This window comes from Pinus tabuliformis, chromosome 2_2, assembly GCF_031772625.1.
Source record: "Pinus tabuliformis cultivar Carrire ecotype Pingquan chromosome 2_2, CPIR1, whole genome shotgun sequence".
In the NCBI taxonomy this organism is placed as follows: Eukaryota; Viridiplantae; Streptophyta; class Pinopsida; order Pinales; family Pinaceae; genus Pinus; species Pinus tabuliformis.
Window position 1 is genome coordinate 323,534,641 of NC_142300.1, and position 20,146 is coordinate 323,554,786.

Consider the following 20,146-nt stretch of genomic DNA (forward strand, 5'->3'; position numbering starts at 1 on the left):
ACTGATAAATATCATATAATGAGAAACTTCTCATATAAAAATCAATAAACATTCAATATTTTACTAATCAAATATTATATGATGAAAACCTTCTCTATAAAAATCAATAAACATTCAATATTTTATTAATCAAACATATAATGAAAACCTTCTCATATAAAAATTAATTAGATATGTGCTCTAGCAAAAAAATGAATCTTTATTTTCAAATAATATAAAATGATCAAACATATAATGAAAACTTTCTCATATAAAAATCAATTAAATATTTGCTTTGGCCAAAAAAATCAATCTTTATTTTTAAATAATATAAAAAATTTAAATTTATCTGGCACAATAAACTCTCAAATAATGAATCTTTAATTTAAAATTAATGAACCTATAATGTACAATTTATAATTCGTAAACCAGGTGACAAGGTGGTCATTGTCCAATTCTCATATTTGTAGAATATATTCCCAATATTTTGTTTAATTGGTTCTCACTGCCACCAAATCATTGAATGCTTTGCAATAATTGTTACCACGTCCGTTTATAATTATTTATGATATGAGAGGGTATGGTGGAGTCCTTGAAGGAAAGAAATCGATAGATAGCTTTGAAGGTCATTTGATGATAACAGAACCATATTCCTCCATCAGATCCCATTCATCTAGTATTAGACTAGCGGATTGAGTAGGGTAACCATGCTGATCGGGAAGAGGACACTGCTGGGCAATTGAATGAGGCCCTGACAAGCTGGACAATCATTTCAGTTTACGTTAGACAATCAGTTCAGTTTAAGTTAGGGTTGTTAGTAGTGATTTCAACCTGCTTGTAAGACGAGTATGAATTCCTTGCAACATTTTACCTCTGCCCGATATTTCTGGATGACGAAGAGTTTCCTATGCAAACTTGTGATGTCTGCCCAAATCTTGGTTGAAAGGGGTTGGTAGACGTTACAGGTGCGGACGATATATTAACTGCAACATTATCATTTACAAATCTTGACGCTGCCATCTCCGTGGAGCTCCGGGCTTCTGAGACCTGAACAATATCTCGTAATGTGGCAATCATCGATAGAGGTGTCAACAATAAACAGTTGATATAAATCATTGTGTACAGATATGTTAACGTACCAGCTTTTGGAGGACATTGTTCTCTTCGAGCAATTCACGCTCCTGAACTTCAGTATAAAAACAAGTCGTGTCACATGTAAGTATGGCATAGAAACTCAAGGCTGGTTTCTGTCTTGCTATTATTTAGCAATACACTTACTTCCAAATAATCAAGTTCATGTAATTAACTTCCAACTAAACTTGTTTGTTTGATTAGTTTTGAGAGTGTAGTCTAATAGAAGAGCTTTAAACTTTACAGAAATCTAATACCCAACAAAACTATGTATTATTGAAAACCTTACTTCCAAGGCTATTTCTTTCTTCAATTAAACAAATATAATTAGAATAAGTGACATATAATTAAAGTAAGATCACTGAAACAGAGGCAGAGAGGTGAAACACACAAACTTGTCGCTTGTTGCTTTTATCATCCACAATAGACATATGTACATATACCAAAGGGACAGTAAAGTTTCAACCCCTAGAGCATACAAACCACAGCTTTCTCTTTAGCTGGCTGCCAGTTGTACAGTTTCAATACTCTTTACAATTAACATTCAACCGGTTAAGCTCCCAACTAAAATGAACTACCATTAAATCTAATAATTGATGGAAACACCCAACACTAGCTTCTTCATTAATTGTATGCACCTCCTGCAAGTAACCCCTATATGTGCTTTTCAATAGGCTTTCATCTCTTCTACCAGTAGAAGCAAATATTTGTTGTTGGTGTATAATTATATAACTTATTCAAGCAAACAAAATTTTAGGGTATTTAAAATGCGCCTTATACTTGAGTAAATCAGTTATGTTTTTCAAACTCTGCAATTATAATTCTTTTTTCTTCTTTTTTATTTAGTCTCCAGTTTTATAAACAAATCATTACTCCCTATGGCTGAATCCTAGCAAAATAAATCATAATTTATGAGAGACTAAATAAATTAATTACAGATGGCTAAATTTTATTGGCTAAGATCCTCTAGTTTAAGAAATGAACTCCAAGCAATTGATGAAATTATTCACGATATCAGCCATGCTAGGATTACCCAAATCTTGGAATGTTTTTGCTGTTGGTATTAATAGTTGGAAAGAGGTTCCATCTTTTGAAGAATTATGGTGTCCCTGTATTGAAGAAGAAGTATGACTTGCTCTAATAAAAGGAAATCAAAAGAGAAAGAAAATGCTATCTACAATGCTTATTCAACTCATTTTAAGACTAAAGGAGGAAATAAGAGACCTAATAAAAGTTCAAAGAGAAATCATCACAAGAAGATTGACCTATCAAAAATTCAATGTTTCCAATGTCACAAATTTGGGCATTATAGAAACCAATGTCCCGAAAAATCAGATGATAACAAGAAGAAGAAAGGCAAAGGAGAAGATTCTAATGTCAAAGATTTGTAATGTTGATCAAGAAAAGACTTGGTGCCTTAGGGATTGCTAATGTTTCATATTCCTTAATTCTATCAAGGCCTTTGACTTTAGGTTTTGTTAGAAACACTTTATAGTATCATTATTGATTTTAGTTGTAACCTTAGAGTATGTCTTTCCTTATTCATTGAGGTATTTGATTTCTAGGGTTTATGAACCTAGTATAATCTAATAAGAGAATGTGCCTAGAGTTTTGGATAAATCCTAGGACGAGTTGTTAAAATAAAGAAATACCCCAATGATGTCTAGATCAAGTCAAGATCAAGAGGGAGTCGCTGCTATTCACAAAAAGATAAGTATTCTATTTCTTTTCTTTCATTACATTGTTATTCACTTCCTCAAGTATATCTAGCTTTATTATCACTTGGTTATAACCTTTTAGTTATGCTCCCTGAAAAATATAGTAGGTAAATGAAGTCAAAATATTATGGCTATATTCAGAGAGAGCAGTTCAACTCTCAAGTTTAAAAATTAGCAGTTAGACTTGCACATGCCGGTGCATCGATAAATTTTTTTTTTGCCATCTTTGTTAGAAGCAATCATCTAGCAAGGCATTTAGATCACTTTATGTAGCAATATTATGGCATCATAAGGATCACAAGGATTCTCTACTAAAATAGAATTGCAACATGAAGGAAGTCTCTGAAGAACAATTCAAAAGGAAGTAGAAGACTATTTGAGGTATGTTTTCAATATTATGTCTTTATAATTATTTGAAAATATTTATGTAGAGTATCTAAGAGGTTTTTGAAGCTATTTTGTAGGGTTTGCCAATATTTAGGGTTTTTGAACGCTAGATGGAAGTTAACCCTAGAAAATAAAAACCCTAACCCTAATCGATTGTTACCTCTATGAATCCCTAGTTCTTGGGATATGGCATCTAGGGTTTGCTAGCTGAATGTTTCTTTAATAAGTATCTCAAAACCTTAATAGAGTTTTGAGTAGGATTCTGGGGTATGTACCATAGTTTTTAAAAAAGGTCGGTCTGAACCAGAAACTAGTCAAACTGACCAGTTCATTAGCTCTCACCATCAAATTGGTTGAAATACCCTTTATTCTGAGTGACACACATGTTTCTTGTTCTGACCAGCCATAAACCAATTGCTTTATTGTTAGGCCAGCTACAAACCCCACATAATGCAATTTTGTGAGTTTTGATGCCGTTTAAAGGGAAATTTGGGGTTGTTTCCCTCCAAAAACAACCCCTCCAAGAAAATCATGCCCAGTTTATTGTCAGGCCAACTACAGACCCAACGTAATGCAGTTTTGTGAATTTTGATGCCATTTTGAGGGAAATTTGGTGTTGTTTCCCTCCAAAAACAATCCCTCTAAGAAAAGCATGCCTTCCCTTTCATTTGCCTCACACATATCAACCCTACCAACACTAGCAATCAATGGTAATGTTAAATTCTTGAAGTAAAAGTGACATTTCCTTTATTTTTCATTTTCATCCTTTTACTTGTAGTTTTCATTTTCATCACTTTACTTAAATTCATAACATTACCATGAAACGAATCAGGATGTTTGAGAGTGGTTTCGAGCTCATTGGATTTCATATGGAGAAACTAGAATTTTAGAGTTCACTCAAATATCAACGGACTTAATGGTTTTAAGGATTTCTTGGTTTGAGAGTTTGCAATGTTTCCATTTGATTCTATCATGCATGAGGGTATGAGATTGACGTTTGATCATGAGCATGAAGCCCTTTAAGAACCTTGATGTTGGTGGCATTCATTTTTGAACTTTGTTGATTTTGGTGGTATTGATTGTTGAATTCTTCTACCATGGCCTTAACAAAAATGTAACCTTCACTCAAAGGAAAATAATTGGTTAGGGACACTATTGGGTCTTAGATATGTTATCGTATTGGCTATCCAAACCTTTCATTTACAAGTCATATTCATACATTTATAGCATATTCCGTAACTAGCATATTACCAATTTTCACTAAATGCATTCATTTTACCTTGTGGTTAATTATTAATGATTTCTTGAATTTTAATGATTAAATGAGTTTTTAACGTGGTTTTCCAATGATGGTTTACTAATATGTTTATGTGACATAACAACAAGTTCTAGTACTGGAATTTGACAATTCAGTACTTATATTAGTTTCAGTACTAAGTAAAGGTTACCACATTGGCAATTCTCGAGATGACATGGGTTGCAACTACATGTATATTGATGGATTTATGTTCACACCTAGCTCACATGTGAAGCTCAAGACGTCGTTCAAAGTTACATTCGAACCTAAACTCCACCTACAGAAATTTAGTACTTAGTTCGATACATGATTTTGCACCTGTGCACCAACAACTACCGGAAATTATGTATAGATTTGCAGTTACATCCAAACGTGGAAAAAATTCAAACTAATGGCAAGTGGTATTGTTTCCATCTCCAACAAATAATTTAATACACTCCCAAATCATAACAAGGCCATTTTTAAAGATTATTTGTTGTTTAATTATAGTACGGGAGTGAGACTTATATGGAAGTTGATATAATCCTTTGGCCCATCGCTTCCTCTCCATTGTAATATAAATAAATAGATCTGCACAACAACAAAAGAAGAGGACACTGAGAGGAATTATGGGATCAATTTTTTGAGTTGGTTTTTGTAATTAAATTTGAACTTTCACTTGTAAACAAAAGAAAAAGATTTTTGGCAATGAAGATTTAATTATTGAAATTTGGGCATCGTACTAGTTTGAATTAGTTGTTGGGAATGTTTCCAAGTCAGGAAGAGTCCCTCGACTCAGGTAACAACCTGGTTTTCATTTGTAGAGGAGTTTTTTTTTTTTTTTTTAGATTGCAGATTTTATTTGATGGCATTTTCAGTTTTTCAATAGATTTATATTTCACACATTCATAAATTTATTGTTCTACTTTCAAATATGCAAAGTAAAAGGCATTATGATCATATTATAATTAATATTCTCAGGCTTAAGAGTTAAGAAAACTTTAATTGGTTTCTTAATATGTTTTCATACCCATAATTTTAATCTACAAATTCTCTGTACTTAATTCAATATTAATATTTAGAATTTCAATTTACAGAATTTCCGTACTTAATTTGGTACTAATATTCAAAATTTCAATTTCCAAACTTTCTGTACTTAATTCAGTACTAGGTTTTGTACTAGAACAGGGTATTAAAAAATATGTAATTTGTAGTTTAGGATTCTTTAATATATTGGAGCTTTGCAACGACTTGATAAAATATTCCTACAATGAATAAGAACCTACAATATATCTCTAAGTCTACTTAGAATTTATTTTGATATTTTATTAATGTATTTCTTGTAGCTTATTACCTTGTCTTTTTTACTTGAATCGCATGCTTTTGCTTATAGCAGTCGGCATTTACTTTTTTGCAGCATGTTTAATGAGTCTTCATCACCATAGGATTATAACCACTGAAGTCTCAAAATTTAATAAGATACATAAATAAAACCACATGAACATTGTCTGTTGGTAATAAAACATTGTGATTTAGAACCCGATAAGCATTAGAGTCCCACAATCCAGTGACAAGTGATAGTCCTTAGTGATTAGTTTTTTATAGTGTTAATTGTTAGCATAGGTTAGAATAGGCTCTAATCCTGTATTCCTGTGCTTGAATCTCTAAATATTACAATCCCAGATTCAATAATTAAATGTTGGAATTAGAATACATATAATGTTTAATGAGTTTTCATCATCATAGGATTATAACCATTGAAGTCTTAAGATCTAATAAGATACATAAATAAAACCACATGAACATTGTTTGTTGGTAATAAAAGATTTTGATTTGGAACCCGATAAGAATTAGAGTCCCACAGTCCAGTGACAAGTAATAGTCCTTAATAATTAGTTTTTTTTAGTGTTAGTTGTTAGCACAGGTTATAATAGGATCTAATCCTGTATTTATTATGCTTGAATCTCTAAATCTTACAATCCTAAATTCAATAATTAAATGTTGGAATTAGAATACATATAATTCCACAAACATTTTTGGTGTCGTTGCCGGAAAGGTGCTAAAGGGATTAGAGCATAGTTGTTTTCACAAGGTTTATGCATGATTTTAGTTAGAGGGACGAAGATAAAATGGTAAGATGAGAGGTAATCACCTGTGCATACACTTTAGTGGGGTTGCTCCAAAGCCTCGTTGTTTCATTTTTTTTCTTTGCAAGTGTGTTTTTCTTTAGATTAGTTCATGAAAAGAAGAGAAGTCTAACTTATGTGGGCAGATAGCTTAGTGACAACAAGGTCTTAGTAGCATGGTGGCGCTTCGAGTATGTGATTGGTCTCCTTTTATTTGTTTTCACTGTGTTTCTTTTTTATTTCTTTAGAATTTTTAAAGTTTTTGATACTTTAAGAACTCTATACACTAATCCATGTGCATGACAGGGATTAACAACCAACAAAGAAGTATTCAAGGATGATCAAGAGTTTGGAAGAACTTTCTCAAATCCTAGCAGTAGCTGGGGTCTCTTCTTATTAGGAAGAACAAATCTTGACAGTAGCCAAGAAATTATCTGCCTTCCCAGAAGCGATAGAAGAACAACAACTCCATGAATCACATCCACATGAAGATCTTTACTCTTGCAAACTTGTTGAGGAAACTAAAGAAACATGGGCTACATTCGATGGAGAGAAAGTGTTAGAACTTGAGATTGAAGAATTTTTGACATGCCTATCTACAGATCCTCTAAGTACACATTGACATCATCATTGAAACATTTGGTTCTTCATACTCAGGTATGCATTGAAGATTATATTCTAAATTTGAGTATCAATGCATTTTTATCCCTGTTATGCACATGGTTACATTGGAAATACTCCTATACTTAAGGAGAGTAATTTATTTTTCTCAAGTAGAGTAGGATAATAAATAAATAAATCTTGCATATAATAGTTAGTTTAGTTCTAAAAATATAGTGCAACATCTTTCTCATTTGAATTGTATAAGTGGGGATGTTAACAGCGAAAAAGTAATTAGTTGAAAATGGGAGATCAAAGTTCCTATTGCATATTTTTGTTAGGGTCTCTTTCAGTGGCATATTGTTTTAACAAAGATTGCTACTCAGCGTTATTTCAAATAGCATCATGGTTCAACTATTACTTTTCTTTCCCACTTATTATTTCTTTTGATCGATAGACTTGTTTCTAGTTTTTCTTTTCAATAAAGTAAGCTATGATAACTTTGTTTGGAATTTTATGTGAAGGTAATCTCCTTGATGTCCATAGTATATATCCACTATTTGGTACCATATTTCATCTAACTAGTACCCAAAATTTTGGTACCAATTCGCTATTTTGCAAGACAAAGCAAGATTCAAGGATCTTGTTCATTTGGGGACACTTAAATACTGGAAGAATGTTTTCAAAAGTGGAAAAGACATCTTCATCAACAAAATGGAACACTTGGGGGAATATTTGATGACATCTTTCATTTTCATAGAAGTTTAATTGAATAATAATTCTAAACTATTCATAGCTGATATACCTTTTCTGTTCTGGAATTTTATTTTTCATATTCATATAGATTTTTGATTATAAATACAAAACAATTACTCAAAATATAGTTACAAAAACATACGTAGGGGATTATTACAAAGTTAAGAGGTCCATACAATGATACCGATAAAAAAAAACTTGACTACTATAACCATAACACCAAAGCATGATATTTAAACATCTTTATTAAAACTTGCAGAGGAGTTACTGATGAAGTCTCTCTTCATAGTGGAACATTACTTTGAAAGTGAAAACATACATGAAAACTATGATTGGTAGGACTTTAGGTGTCTTTTGGTTATTCTTTGGTTAGCCTCATCCATCTCACATTAAAAATGGCTCATTCATACTATGTCCTTCGAGTACTTATAAGTACCTTATGCGTCCAAGACATTATGCAAGTAATGAAAGTCACTCTAAAAAGTGTCATCCTATGCCTTTAAGGGGATTTCTGAAGCTGCTCCCCCATCTACCGATTGCAAAAACAATATCCATAATATAAAACTAAAATGGTAGGAAACATGATACTAGAGCATTCAATGTAAAATAGATTTAAGAGGTTAACCCGTTGAGGCTATGGACGAATGCTGACAACAGGTACTGACCTGTGATATCACTAGGCAAACCCATCGGGGCTATGGACACTCGCGGGTAATGGGGTATTCTGCATAAAGAAGTGTCAACCAAACTAGGGTTTTTGTCTACACATATGATCGTTGCTCTATAGTGTTACAATCAAAAGGAAACATGTGTGGATTGAAGTCAAGGAAAAATAAACTTCATAAATTTGCTTCTAAGAAATGGCCTTAAAGTAGCCTTGAGTCCCCTATCATTGTTTTTTCATACAATATCTAAGATTTAATTGTCTTAGAAGTGGGACCTATGATCACAGAGAATTAATAAAACTCAACTGCAGAGCTTATCTATAATACTTCGATAACTATAAGACTTTGAGATTTGCTTAGTAATAACTAATTTGTCACTGGTTCATCATTTTTTGTGATCATAAAAAGCCTCCTACCTACAAAGAATGAGAGCCCCTTAAATTTATAAAAGGTTTCTTTTTCTTGAGCATAAAACTATTAATGATTGATGAAATCATATGTAATGAGTGATTTGGAATTTATTTTATTATTGGTGTTAGTTTAGCATCATTTTAATAAATATGAGATGACTTATTCCTGTTTAGTATTCATCTCATTAGTTCCATTGTTTTGTTTTTCAGGTTCCTTTTTGTACTAGAGCCATCTCAGCAGTTGGGTCTGACTTCTTCAGTACCTCACCTTGTTTACATGAGGACATGCGAAAACTCAGGCATGGGGGAGTGTTCATTGGGACCTTTTCAACATCTTCATTTCATTCTCTTCAGCTTAATTACATAGATTAGATCAGCGCTCATCAATTCTATCTCTTCCAGACTCTTAACCTTACTTTGTTTCATCTTCAATTTCATACAACTTCTATCGCAGCGTACAGTACAAATTAAAGTTCAAAATGTATACTCGAGGTAAAACTTGTTTAAAGGCTCTTTAGCTCATTAAAATTTAAAGAATCTTGATGATTAACCACTTCCTATTCCTTCACCTTTACTAAACCACCATTAAACCCCCATTTCCAAATATATTAATGCATATTCTAGTAAGACTATAAGAATGATTGTGGTACATGAATATTAATAGTGTCTTCTCCTTGAACATCATAAAGCATTCACAAAATCATCATCTGAATGATATCAATAAGATGATGGAAGTCATTGTTCCTTATCTGAGAAAAAAGCCACAAAATAAGTAATGGTCTTACAAGTTTCCAAGTCCATATTTATTTAGCCATTATCTTCATTATCACCTTATATCACCATCATTCCTTCCTAGTCCATATTTTTTTTTGCATGAGGGCATGCAAAGTTTTAAGCATGGGGGGATGTTGGACCCTAGATATGTTATCATATTAGCTATCCAAACTTTTCATTTACAAGCCATATTCATACGTTTATAATATATTTCGTAACTATTATATTACCAATTTTCGCTAAAGGCATTCATTTTATCTTGTGGTTAACTATTAATAATTTATTCTATTTTTAATTACTAAATGAGTTTTTAACATGGTTTTCCAATGACGGTTTACTAATATGTTTATGTGCCCAAACAAAGAGTTCTAGTACTGGAATTTGACAATTTGGTACTTATATCAGTTTCGGTACTAAGTAAAGGTTAGCACATTGACACTTCTCGAGATGACATGGGTTGCAACTACATGTTTATTGATGGATTTATGTTCATGCCTAGCTCACATGTGAAACTCAAGATGTTATTCAAAGTTACATTCAAACCTAAATTTCACCTACAAAAATTCGGTACGTAGTTTAGTACTTGATTTTGCACCTACGCACCAACAGTTATAGGCAGGTATGTCTAGATTTGCAGTTACATCCAAACTTGGAAAAAAGTCAAATTAACGGCAAGTGGCATTATTTATATCTCCAAAAAGCAATTTAATACACTCACAAATCATAACAATACCATTTTTAAATATTATTTGTTGTTTTAATTATAATACGAGAGTGAGATTTACATGGAAGTTGATATGATCCTTTGGACCATCACTTCCTCTCCATTGTAATATAAAATAAATAGATCTGCACAATAACAAAAGAAGAGGACGCAGAGAGGAATTTTGGGATCAATTTTTTGAGTTGGTTTTTGTAATCAAATTTGAAGTTTCACTTGTAAACAAAAGCTGAAGTTTTTTAGCAATGAAGATTTAACTCTTGAAATTTGAGCATCGTACTGGTTTGAATTAGTTGCTAGGAACATTTCCAAGTCAAGAAGGGCCCCTCGAATTAGGTAACACCCTGGTTTTTATTTGTAAAGTAAGTTAACATTCACAATTAGTTTTTTTTAGCAATGAAGATTTAACTATTGAAATTTGAGCATCATACTGGTTTGAATTAGTTGCTAGGAACGTTGCCAAGTCAGGAAGGGCCCCTCGAATCAGGTAACACCCTGGTTTTTATTTGTAGAGTAAGTTAATATTCACAGTTAGTTAGTTTTTTTTTTTGTGTTTTTTAACCAATGAAGATTTAACTATTGAAATTTGAGCATCGTACTGGTTTGAATTAGTTGCTAGGAATGTTGCCAAGTCAAGAAGGGCCCCTCGAATCAGGTAACACCCAGGTTTTTATTTAGAGTAAGTTAATATTCACATTTAGTTAGTTAGTTAGTTTTTTTTTTTTTAATCGTAGATTTTATTTGATGGTATTTTCAGTTTTTCAGTAGATTTGTATTTCACAAATTTTTAGATCTATTGTTCTACTTTCAGATCTGCAAAGTAAAAGGAATTATGATTAGATTAGAATTAATCTTCTCAGGCTTAAGAGTTAAGAAAACATGAATTGGTTTCTTAATATGTTTTCATACCCATAATTTTAATCTATAGAATTTTTTTACTTAATTTGGTACTAATATTCAGAATTTTAAGTTACAAAATTTCCGTACTTAATTTGATACTAATATTTAGAATTTCAAATTCTAGATTTTTTATACTTAATTCGGTACTAAGTTCTATATTAGAACAGTGTATTCAAAAATATGTAATTTGAAGTTTATGATTCTTTAATTGATTGGAGCTTTGCAACTACTTGGTAAAAGATTCCTACAACGAATAAAAGCCTATGATATATCTCTAAGCATGCTTAGCATTTATTTTGATATTTTATTAATGCATTTCTTGTAGCTTATTACCTCGTCTTTTTTACTTTCCTCGCATGCTTTTGCTTATAGTTTCTGACATTTACTTTTTTTTGCAATTTACTTTTCTAAAACATGTTTAATGGGTTTTCATCACCACAGGATTATAACCACTGAAGTTTCAAGATCTAATAAAGTACATAAATAAAACCACATGAACATTGTTTGTTGGTAATGAAACATTGTGGTTTAGAACCCGATAAGCATTAGAGTCCCAGAGTCCAACGACAAGTGATAGTCCTTAGTGATTAATTCCTTCTAGTGTTAGTTGTTAGCATAGGATAGAATAAGCTATAATCCTGCATTTCCTGTGCTTGCATCTCTAAGACTTACGATTCCGGATTCGATAATTAAATGTTCGAATTAGAATACATATAATTCGACCAACAAATGATAAGCTTTTTCTACCACATTATAAGGTTGAGGAGATGAACCCTTCACTCAAACCAAAATCACTAGTTAGGCATGTTGAACTTTTTCAATTTCTATCAGATTATAAGGTTGAGCAATCCAAGTCTGAATACTTTGAGCGAGATGGTGTTTATGTATCTCTTACATATGATCCCATTTTTAGTAGCGTTGAATCAATGATGAGTTTCATGAGTGATCATGTTGATTGGTGATCTATAGTTTTGATGTTTATTTGTGCTGCTACTACTACCACTACTGCTAAGGTTGTAGAGGAGTTTTAGGAGTCCTCAAACACCCAACTAGATTATTTATGTAGCTCATGTTGATGATCCCTTGTCTAATAGTGGTGATGAGTTTGATCATGATGATCACTAATATGTAGACTTGTGGTAGGCTAGTTGTTACAGGGAAAAGTGTCTACACAGAACTGCTTATCCCACTAAGGTGTGATAGCTACCTTAGAAACAAACAAAGTAAAGCTACTTTTGTTTTTCCTTTATGAAGTATAGATGAGAGAATAACAAAGAAGACCAACCTCTGTCTTGTGCTAATCTCTTGGTTCGATTCCTCTCTCTCTTGATAGTCTTTCGCTACTTGTTCCTTTGCACGCCCAGCTTCACAGGGTACCTGTAAAATCACAGTAGCATAGCACTATACAAGAACATGGATCTATAATCATAAACAATCTAGGATCAGATGTAAATTGACCATACAAATGCAGCAAACATGAATGACACAAGAGTATGGAGGAAAACTTGAATAGCTTTTATTGATAAACAAGAAAGAGCCAAGGGGAGTTACAACCAGTTGTTTTGACCCAGCATCATCTTCTCAGCAAGGAAGACCCTCTTCACCTCATACAAAGCTTAGATCACCCAAAAATCTGATATTGTCTCAAGAAACCAACAGCAATTCCTTACAATATGCAAAATTCTAGCCTCCGGATCTCTGGGGTGAGGGATCCATATATAGATATCTGTAAGGGAGATGAGTTAGCTTGTGATTTGATTAGTGTTTTCCCTCTGATAGTTCTTGCTTCCACTTGGAGATTGATAATCTCTTACTCATCCTTGGTCGAATTCAGAGAGGCAAGTGTCACAGGAGAAGTTTCTGGAAGCTTCCATGCCTCTCCACCTCGCGAAATGACACTGCCATTTGTCACTTCTCGCCCATTGCACCCCATAGAAAGGCTTTTTGAAATGCAACGCACCCACACAGTGTGTTTAGGTGAGATGCAACACACTTTGCCTATGGAGCAGCTGAAATGATCTTGTTTTAACCAATTCTGAGCAGTTTTTCATGGAGAACTTCTGGGAGAAGCTGTAATCAGTTGACCTTGTTCCTTTAGGGGTTAGAACAACACTTTTAGGGACTTAGGAGCCCTTGGTTTATGGACATTTCCTACTTGGGGTTGTAGTGCCCAAAAATGTCTATAATAGTTGCCCCTTAAAGCATGAGAAAAGTGTCTACACAGAACTGCTTATCTCACTAAGGTGTGATAGCTACCTTAGAAACAAACAAAGTAAAGCTACTTTCGTTTTTCCTTTATGAAGTATAGATGAGAGAAGAACAAAGAAGACCAACCTCTGTCTTGCGCTAATCTCCTGGTTCGATTCCTCTCTCTCTTGATAGTCTTTCGCTACTTGTTCCCTTGCACGCCCAGCTTCACAGGGTACCTGTAAGATCACAGTAGCATAACACTATACAAGAACATGGATCTATAATCATAAACAATCTAGGATCATATGTAAATTGACCATACAAATGCAGCAAACATGACTGACACAAGAGTATGGAGGAAAACTTGAATAGCTTTTATTGATAAACAAGAAAGAGCCAAGGGCAGTTACAACCAGTTGTTCTGACCCAGCATCATCCTCTCAGCAAGGAAGCCCCTCTTCACCTCATACAAAGCTTAGATCACCCAACAATCTGATGTTGTCTCAAGAAACCAACAACAATTCCTTACAATATGCAAAATTCCAGCCTCCAGATCTCTGGGATGAGGGATCCATATATAGATATCTGTAAGGGAGATGAGTCAGCTTGTGATTTGATTAGTGTCTTCCCTCTGATAGTTCTTGCTTCCACTTGGAGATTGATGATCTCTTACTCATCCTTGGTCGAATTCAGAGAGGCAAGTGTCACAGGAGAAGTTTCTGGAAGCTTCCATGCCTCTCCACCTCGCGGAATGACACTGCCATTTGTCACTTCTCGCCCATCGCACCCCATAGAAGGGCTTTTTGAAATGCAACGCACCCACACAGTGTGTTTAGGTGAGATGCAACACACTTTGCCTATGGAGCAGCTGAAATGATCCTGTTTTGACCAATTCTAAGCAGTTTTTCATGGAGAACTTCTGGGAGAAGCTGTAATCAGTTGACCTTGTTCCTTTAGGGGTTAGAACAACACTTTTAGGGACTTAGGAGCCCTTGGTTTATGGACATTTCCTGCTTGGGGTTGTAGTGCCCAAAAATGTCTATAACACTAGTGACCCCATAGCTTATAACATTGTTTTTTGATTCTAGAGGCCATTTAGAGCCTCATTAATTATGTATTTTGTTGTTGTTATGTATTTCACTTAGTGCCAATTTGATATATTCACCTTTACCTAGTATATAAATGAGCAAACTTTGCATATTTTATCTCTATTGGTTTGGAATCATGGTTTTATATCTTAAAAATAGTTTTTTTCATTAAAAACTAATTATATCATGTATTTTTTTAAAGACCAGTTCATTGAGATCTGCCAATCCCATTTTCAAACTAGGTTTGATAGGTAGAACCAAGTCTGAATACTTTGAGCAAGATGATGTCTCTGTATCTCTTACTGATGATCCCATTTTTAGTAGCGTTGAATCAATGATGAGTTTCATGAGTGATCATGTTGATTGATGATCTATAGTTTTGATGTCTATTTTTGTTGCTACTACTACCAGTACTGCTAAGGTTGCAAAGGAGTTTCAGGAGTCCTCAAACACTTAACTAGATTATTTATGTAGCTCATGTTGATGATCCCTTATCTAGTAGTGGTGATGAGTTTGATCATGATAAGGAGTGATCATGTTGATCACTGATATGTATAGTTGTAGTAGGCTAGTGACCCCATAGCTTATAACATTATATTTGGACTCTAGAGGCCATTTAGAGCCTTATTGATTATGTATTTTTTTGTTTTTATGTATTGCACTCGGTGCCAATTTGATATATTCACCTTTACCTTGTATATAAATGAGAAAACTTTGCATATTTTATCTCTATTAGTTTGGAATCATGGTTTTAAATCTTAAAAATAGTTTTTTTCATTAAAAACTAATTATTTCATGTCTTTTTTCAAAGACAGGTACATTGTGATCTAATCGGTCTCGATTTGACCAGTTCCGGTTTGAAACCCAGTTTGATAGGTGGACCAGATCCGGTTTGAAACCTTGTTTGATAGGTTGACCGATTCTGGTTTTTAAAACTATGGTATGTACTAAACCCTACCTAAGGTTGGGAAGAAAATTGATCTTAGGACCCTAGGAAAAAATGTTTCTACGACAAGTAGAAACCCTATACTAACAAAATTCACATCATGCTCTTATATAGTTTGGTTGCACTGAGGATTAAGGTACATAATAAAGGGATAAAGCAAGATAAGAAGAATAAAAGTATTCATTCCTGTTGATAACTTTGTCAAAGTTGATAAGCATGATGATATTGGTCAACATCTGTTGTATATTCTTGAAGAAAAGGAGAAAATAAAATTTCTATGGGAGATATAGAATTCCTCTTGGATCAAATTGCTAACTAGTTCATTTCAGGACCATGATGATTGATATATGTAGGTTGAAGATCTCTATATCAATGTGAAGTTGAGCTTTGCAGGAAAATTTGACCTCCAAAGAAGCAAGCAACAATAAAGGCTATAATATTGACTTGGCATTGTTGGCCTAATATTGATGGGACATGTTTTTGCTACCTAAAAGGACATGTTGCTAGGATTCATATGGAAAAATAATATATGGATTACGTGATTGTGCTAGTAACATATGGAACAAGAGGTAGTTGGACTCGAGAAACTAATGGAGTTCACTCTCCTTGATGGACAAAGGAAGCTTTGAATAAGCTCTATATTGATACCTTAACATATGACCTAAATGGTACTAAGATCTGTTAGGGTTTGTATCTTGGAAGGTAACCTAGCTGATACCTAGATCCCTGTTAAGGTTGGTACCTTTGCAGGTAGCTTAGATGGTACCTAGATTGATCCAAATTGGATCCTAAAGAACTCTCTAAGTTTTCATAACTCTGTAAAATTCATGCCAAAATTCAAAGTCTTACAAAGGTCAAGCTTATCAGAAATATCCTCAAACAATTGTAATTTGTGAGCAGTGCTGAGTAACGAGGACCCTCGGTCAAGCACGCGACCGTTGGCCCATGGTAACGCGCGTTGCCACGAAACAGCAAAACAGAAAGTCTTTTTGAAAAACGGGGGAGGTTTCTGATATGCGATTGGCGACAAGTCGTTAATCGCATATCGCCAGGAAAACCCCTCAGAGATGAAAAAGTCTCGAGCGACCCAGACCCGAAAAGTCATAAAACCGCACGGAATTCCCTAATCCCGTCAGAGGCGGGTCCAACAAAAAAACCGGCAGGATATCGGAAGGGCTTTGAGCCGTAAGCGGTTTCGACCGAGTCCCACCCGATGCCACACACTGGGTGCCACACATCCGTCAGAAGAGAGAGAAAACACTCACATCGGACAAGTAAACGTCATGCTGCTTACCCGCTCGATATGGACGGAGGCCGTAGGATTTGGAGGCCCCACATCGATGGCGGAGATGCGCTCAGATGGGTGACCGGATTCAACGGGGTAAACAGGCTAAGTTGTATAAAGGTTTGAAGTCCGACATGAACAATGAGTTGGCAGAGGAATCATGTTCGCGGGCATTTTGGGAGTTAAATGGAAATAATGGCAGTTCAAACATTTCCAAGAGAACTAACACTTAGTTCGTTATGAAACAGGTGGACACCTCCCTGTACGGCATTACACAGCGATGATGACACAGAACAGAGGAATTCAAACAGACAGAGGTAGGAGAACCAGAAAGTCGTGAAGCAGAAATGAGCAGTCAGAAAGCAGATTGGCTTTAAAGCCACGAACTGGCAGAAACAAAGCGGAGGTAGTGAGAAAAGCGAGTTAAGAAAGTTAAGAGCAGAGAACAGAGGGAAGAAGCCAAGTTGACCTGAAGGCAACATCAAGCCAAACAGAGCTAGAGAGAGTCAGAGAGTCTATGTACTCCAGAGAAGGCTCGAGAGGTTCAAGCGAACTCCTCTATACATGCCTGTCATGTATGAGTCTCAGATTGGGCTCATACTACTGCGACCAATAGAGTCGAGTTTCAATAAGGAGAGTCTGCGTACTTCAGAGACTTGGGGGATCCAAGTCCAGTCCTACTAATTTATATCTGTTGAGTGAAACTCAAATTGAGTTCACAGTTGTAAAAAAACTCTGCTTATAAAACATAATAGAGAGGCCACCACTGAAGGCTGGACCAGGAGATGTAGCCCAGGAGAATTGGGTGAACTCCTTATTGTCGTGTTTACATGTTTTGCCTGTTATATTTTCTCTAACTACTACCGTGTCTATGTATTTTGCAATTTTATCGATCCATTGCATAAAGTAACATAGGCACATCCATGCACATGAGTCTGTAATACCTTTAATTCTTTGTCCTGGATAAATTCCAGATCATAGATCCCTATTGGTATCTTTGTAGGTAGCCTAGATGATATCTATATCCTTGTTGAGTTGGTATCTTGGCAGGTAGCCTAGATGACACCTGGATCTTTATTGAGTTGGTGTCTTTGTAGGCAACCTGGATAACACCTGAATTCTAGTTGAGTTGGTGTCTTGGTAGGTAGCCTAGATGACACCTGGATTGTTGTTGAGTTGGTGTCTTGGCAAGTAGCCTAGATGACACCTGGATCCTTTTTAAGTGGGTGTCTTGGCAGATAGCCTAAATGACACCTAGATCCCTGTTGGGTTGGTACCTTGGCAGGTAACCTAGATGTTACCTAGAACCCTTGATGTGTTGATACCTTGGAAGCTAGCCTAGATGGTATAAAGATCTCTAGCATTGTATATGCTGATTGTGATACTCTTCTTAGAACATTTCAACTAGAGGTCATCCTTGTACCATTTGTACAATTATGAACACCTCCCTAGTTAAGAGGGAGTGTTGAAAAATGTAACTATGCTCGGTCTTAATAATTGTTATTGTATTTATATCACTATATATTTATTGTAACAATAAAAAATAAGAAAAATAAATTATTTTTTAAGCATGGATTTCATGCTCATTTTTTATTTGTCAACCAGGTCAAGCATGTTCTTCATGCTCCTAGGGTTTACTTGAGTCAAAAGAGTCCTTATTATATGTATAAGACCCTTCTTGGGCATTTGTATCATAAAAGAAAAAAAAATTTTTGTGTCAAGATAGTCTAAAAGATCTCCATCACCAAGTCGACCTTGCTCAAGAGAAGTAGACCTAGAAGAGGCCTATTCGACCATTGAAGAATGTTATAGATGATGAATTCAACCTCCTTGACACACACACATTCAATCTGCAATAAGAAGAAGAAAGAAGTGCAAAAATCAAAGAGAAGAAGAAAATTCAAAGGAAGGACGAAGAGATGAATTTTTATGCTTGGAATATCCCACACATTCAAAGCTAGGGTTTCTGAAATTCTGCTAAAGGCCGAAAATTGCAGGACTGAAAATTACAAAGGGTCGAGATTCTAATTTGACCAAATTGCAGAAGCTTGACTTTCATTAACTATTGGCGACTTGAAGGAGGAATTGTTGAAGCGCTGACATGGTGATTGAAGAAGGTTTTGATCTTAGTTTAGAAGTCTTGGTTGTCTCATTTTGATTTGGTTCTATAAGAAGAGGAAGAGGTTGACTGGGATTTCCCTTAGGAGAGGGGTTTTTCCCTGGCTGAGAGCCTACATAATGTGTTCTATTGTTCTTGTGATCTTCATGTTCTTTTGATTTGATATTTCTTGATGAAAAGAATACAAAAGAAGATAATAAAATTAAAATTATCATAAGCTATTATCAAAATAAGAATTTTTTGTTGCGTTTTGATTTTCTAACATCTTGTACCTAGAGATAGAGAATGATGTAATGTTTATAAAAAGTAATGAATAAATCATGATAATTATCGAATGAGTGATGTATGAGCGCATTGGTCTTACGTGTGGACCAAGGTCGATGTTCATTGTAATTTGAATAAATATTCGGTTGGAAATATTAGAGCAGTATAGCTCTAGGGTTAGCTGGTTTTGTTGGTTAAGGATTTCTAGGGTAAAATGTGTGTGTTGTGTAAATCTTTAGGATGTGTTGTTGTTTATCTCTATTTTTTAAGTTCCCTCATGTGCATTTAAAGGTTATTGCTAATTAAGCTTATAGGTTGGTTTATATGTTTGTTCGAATCTACAATTGGATGTAAAGATTGTTAAAGATCACTCTATATTTCCATAATATGGTATCGTAACTATAAAATTGGTTCTTGACATCCAATAGTTCACATAACACCCATTCCATCCCCTCTGGCGATCCCTAGCTCTTTTTGACACCTAGGACACAAATATTTTCACTAGGACGGTATTGTTAAGTTTACATAACTTAAATTTATTATGATGTATTATTCCTAAAGCTACAAAATGACAAACACCAAAATTAAATGCCAGCTGAATTTGTTAGAATTCAAACATGCAAAACATAATTTCTAGAAAATGCATTGTAGGAAATAAATAGGAATTGAATTCTATTATGATACTCTAACACCACCTGACAAGAGCTCATTGTGGTTCTACAAACAAATGGATGGCATAGGGATATAGGTACATGCCATTAATCATAACATGTTAAGTTGCGTGTCTAAGAAGGTGAATTTTGTCATCCCC

General features: G+C 34.5%; 1 protein-coding gene across 2 annotated transcripts in view; it reads right to left on the minus strand.

The window, feature by feature from the left end:
- Nucleotides 1–339: 339 nt before the first annotated feature.
- Nucleotides 340–20,146, minus strand: part of LOC149192594 (MADS-box transcription factor 23-like) — a 417,351-nt gene continuing 397,544 nt past the window's right edge. For both annotated transcript variants that reach the window (XM_089406417.1, XM_089406416.1), the window contains exons 7-9: nt 1,119–1,160; nt 851–1,026; nt 340–738 (exon numbers count right to left, since the gene is read on the minus strand). In XM_089406417.1, coding sequence (XP_089262543.1) covers nt 606–738; nt 851–1,026; nt 1,119–1,160 — 351 coding nt within the window. In that variant the 3' untranslated portion in view covers nt 340–605. The remainder of the gene's footprint in view (nt 739–850; nt 1,027–1,118; nt 1,161–20,146) is intronic.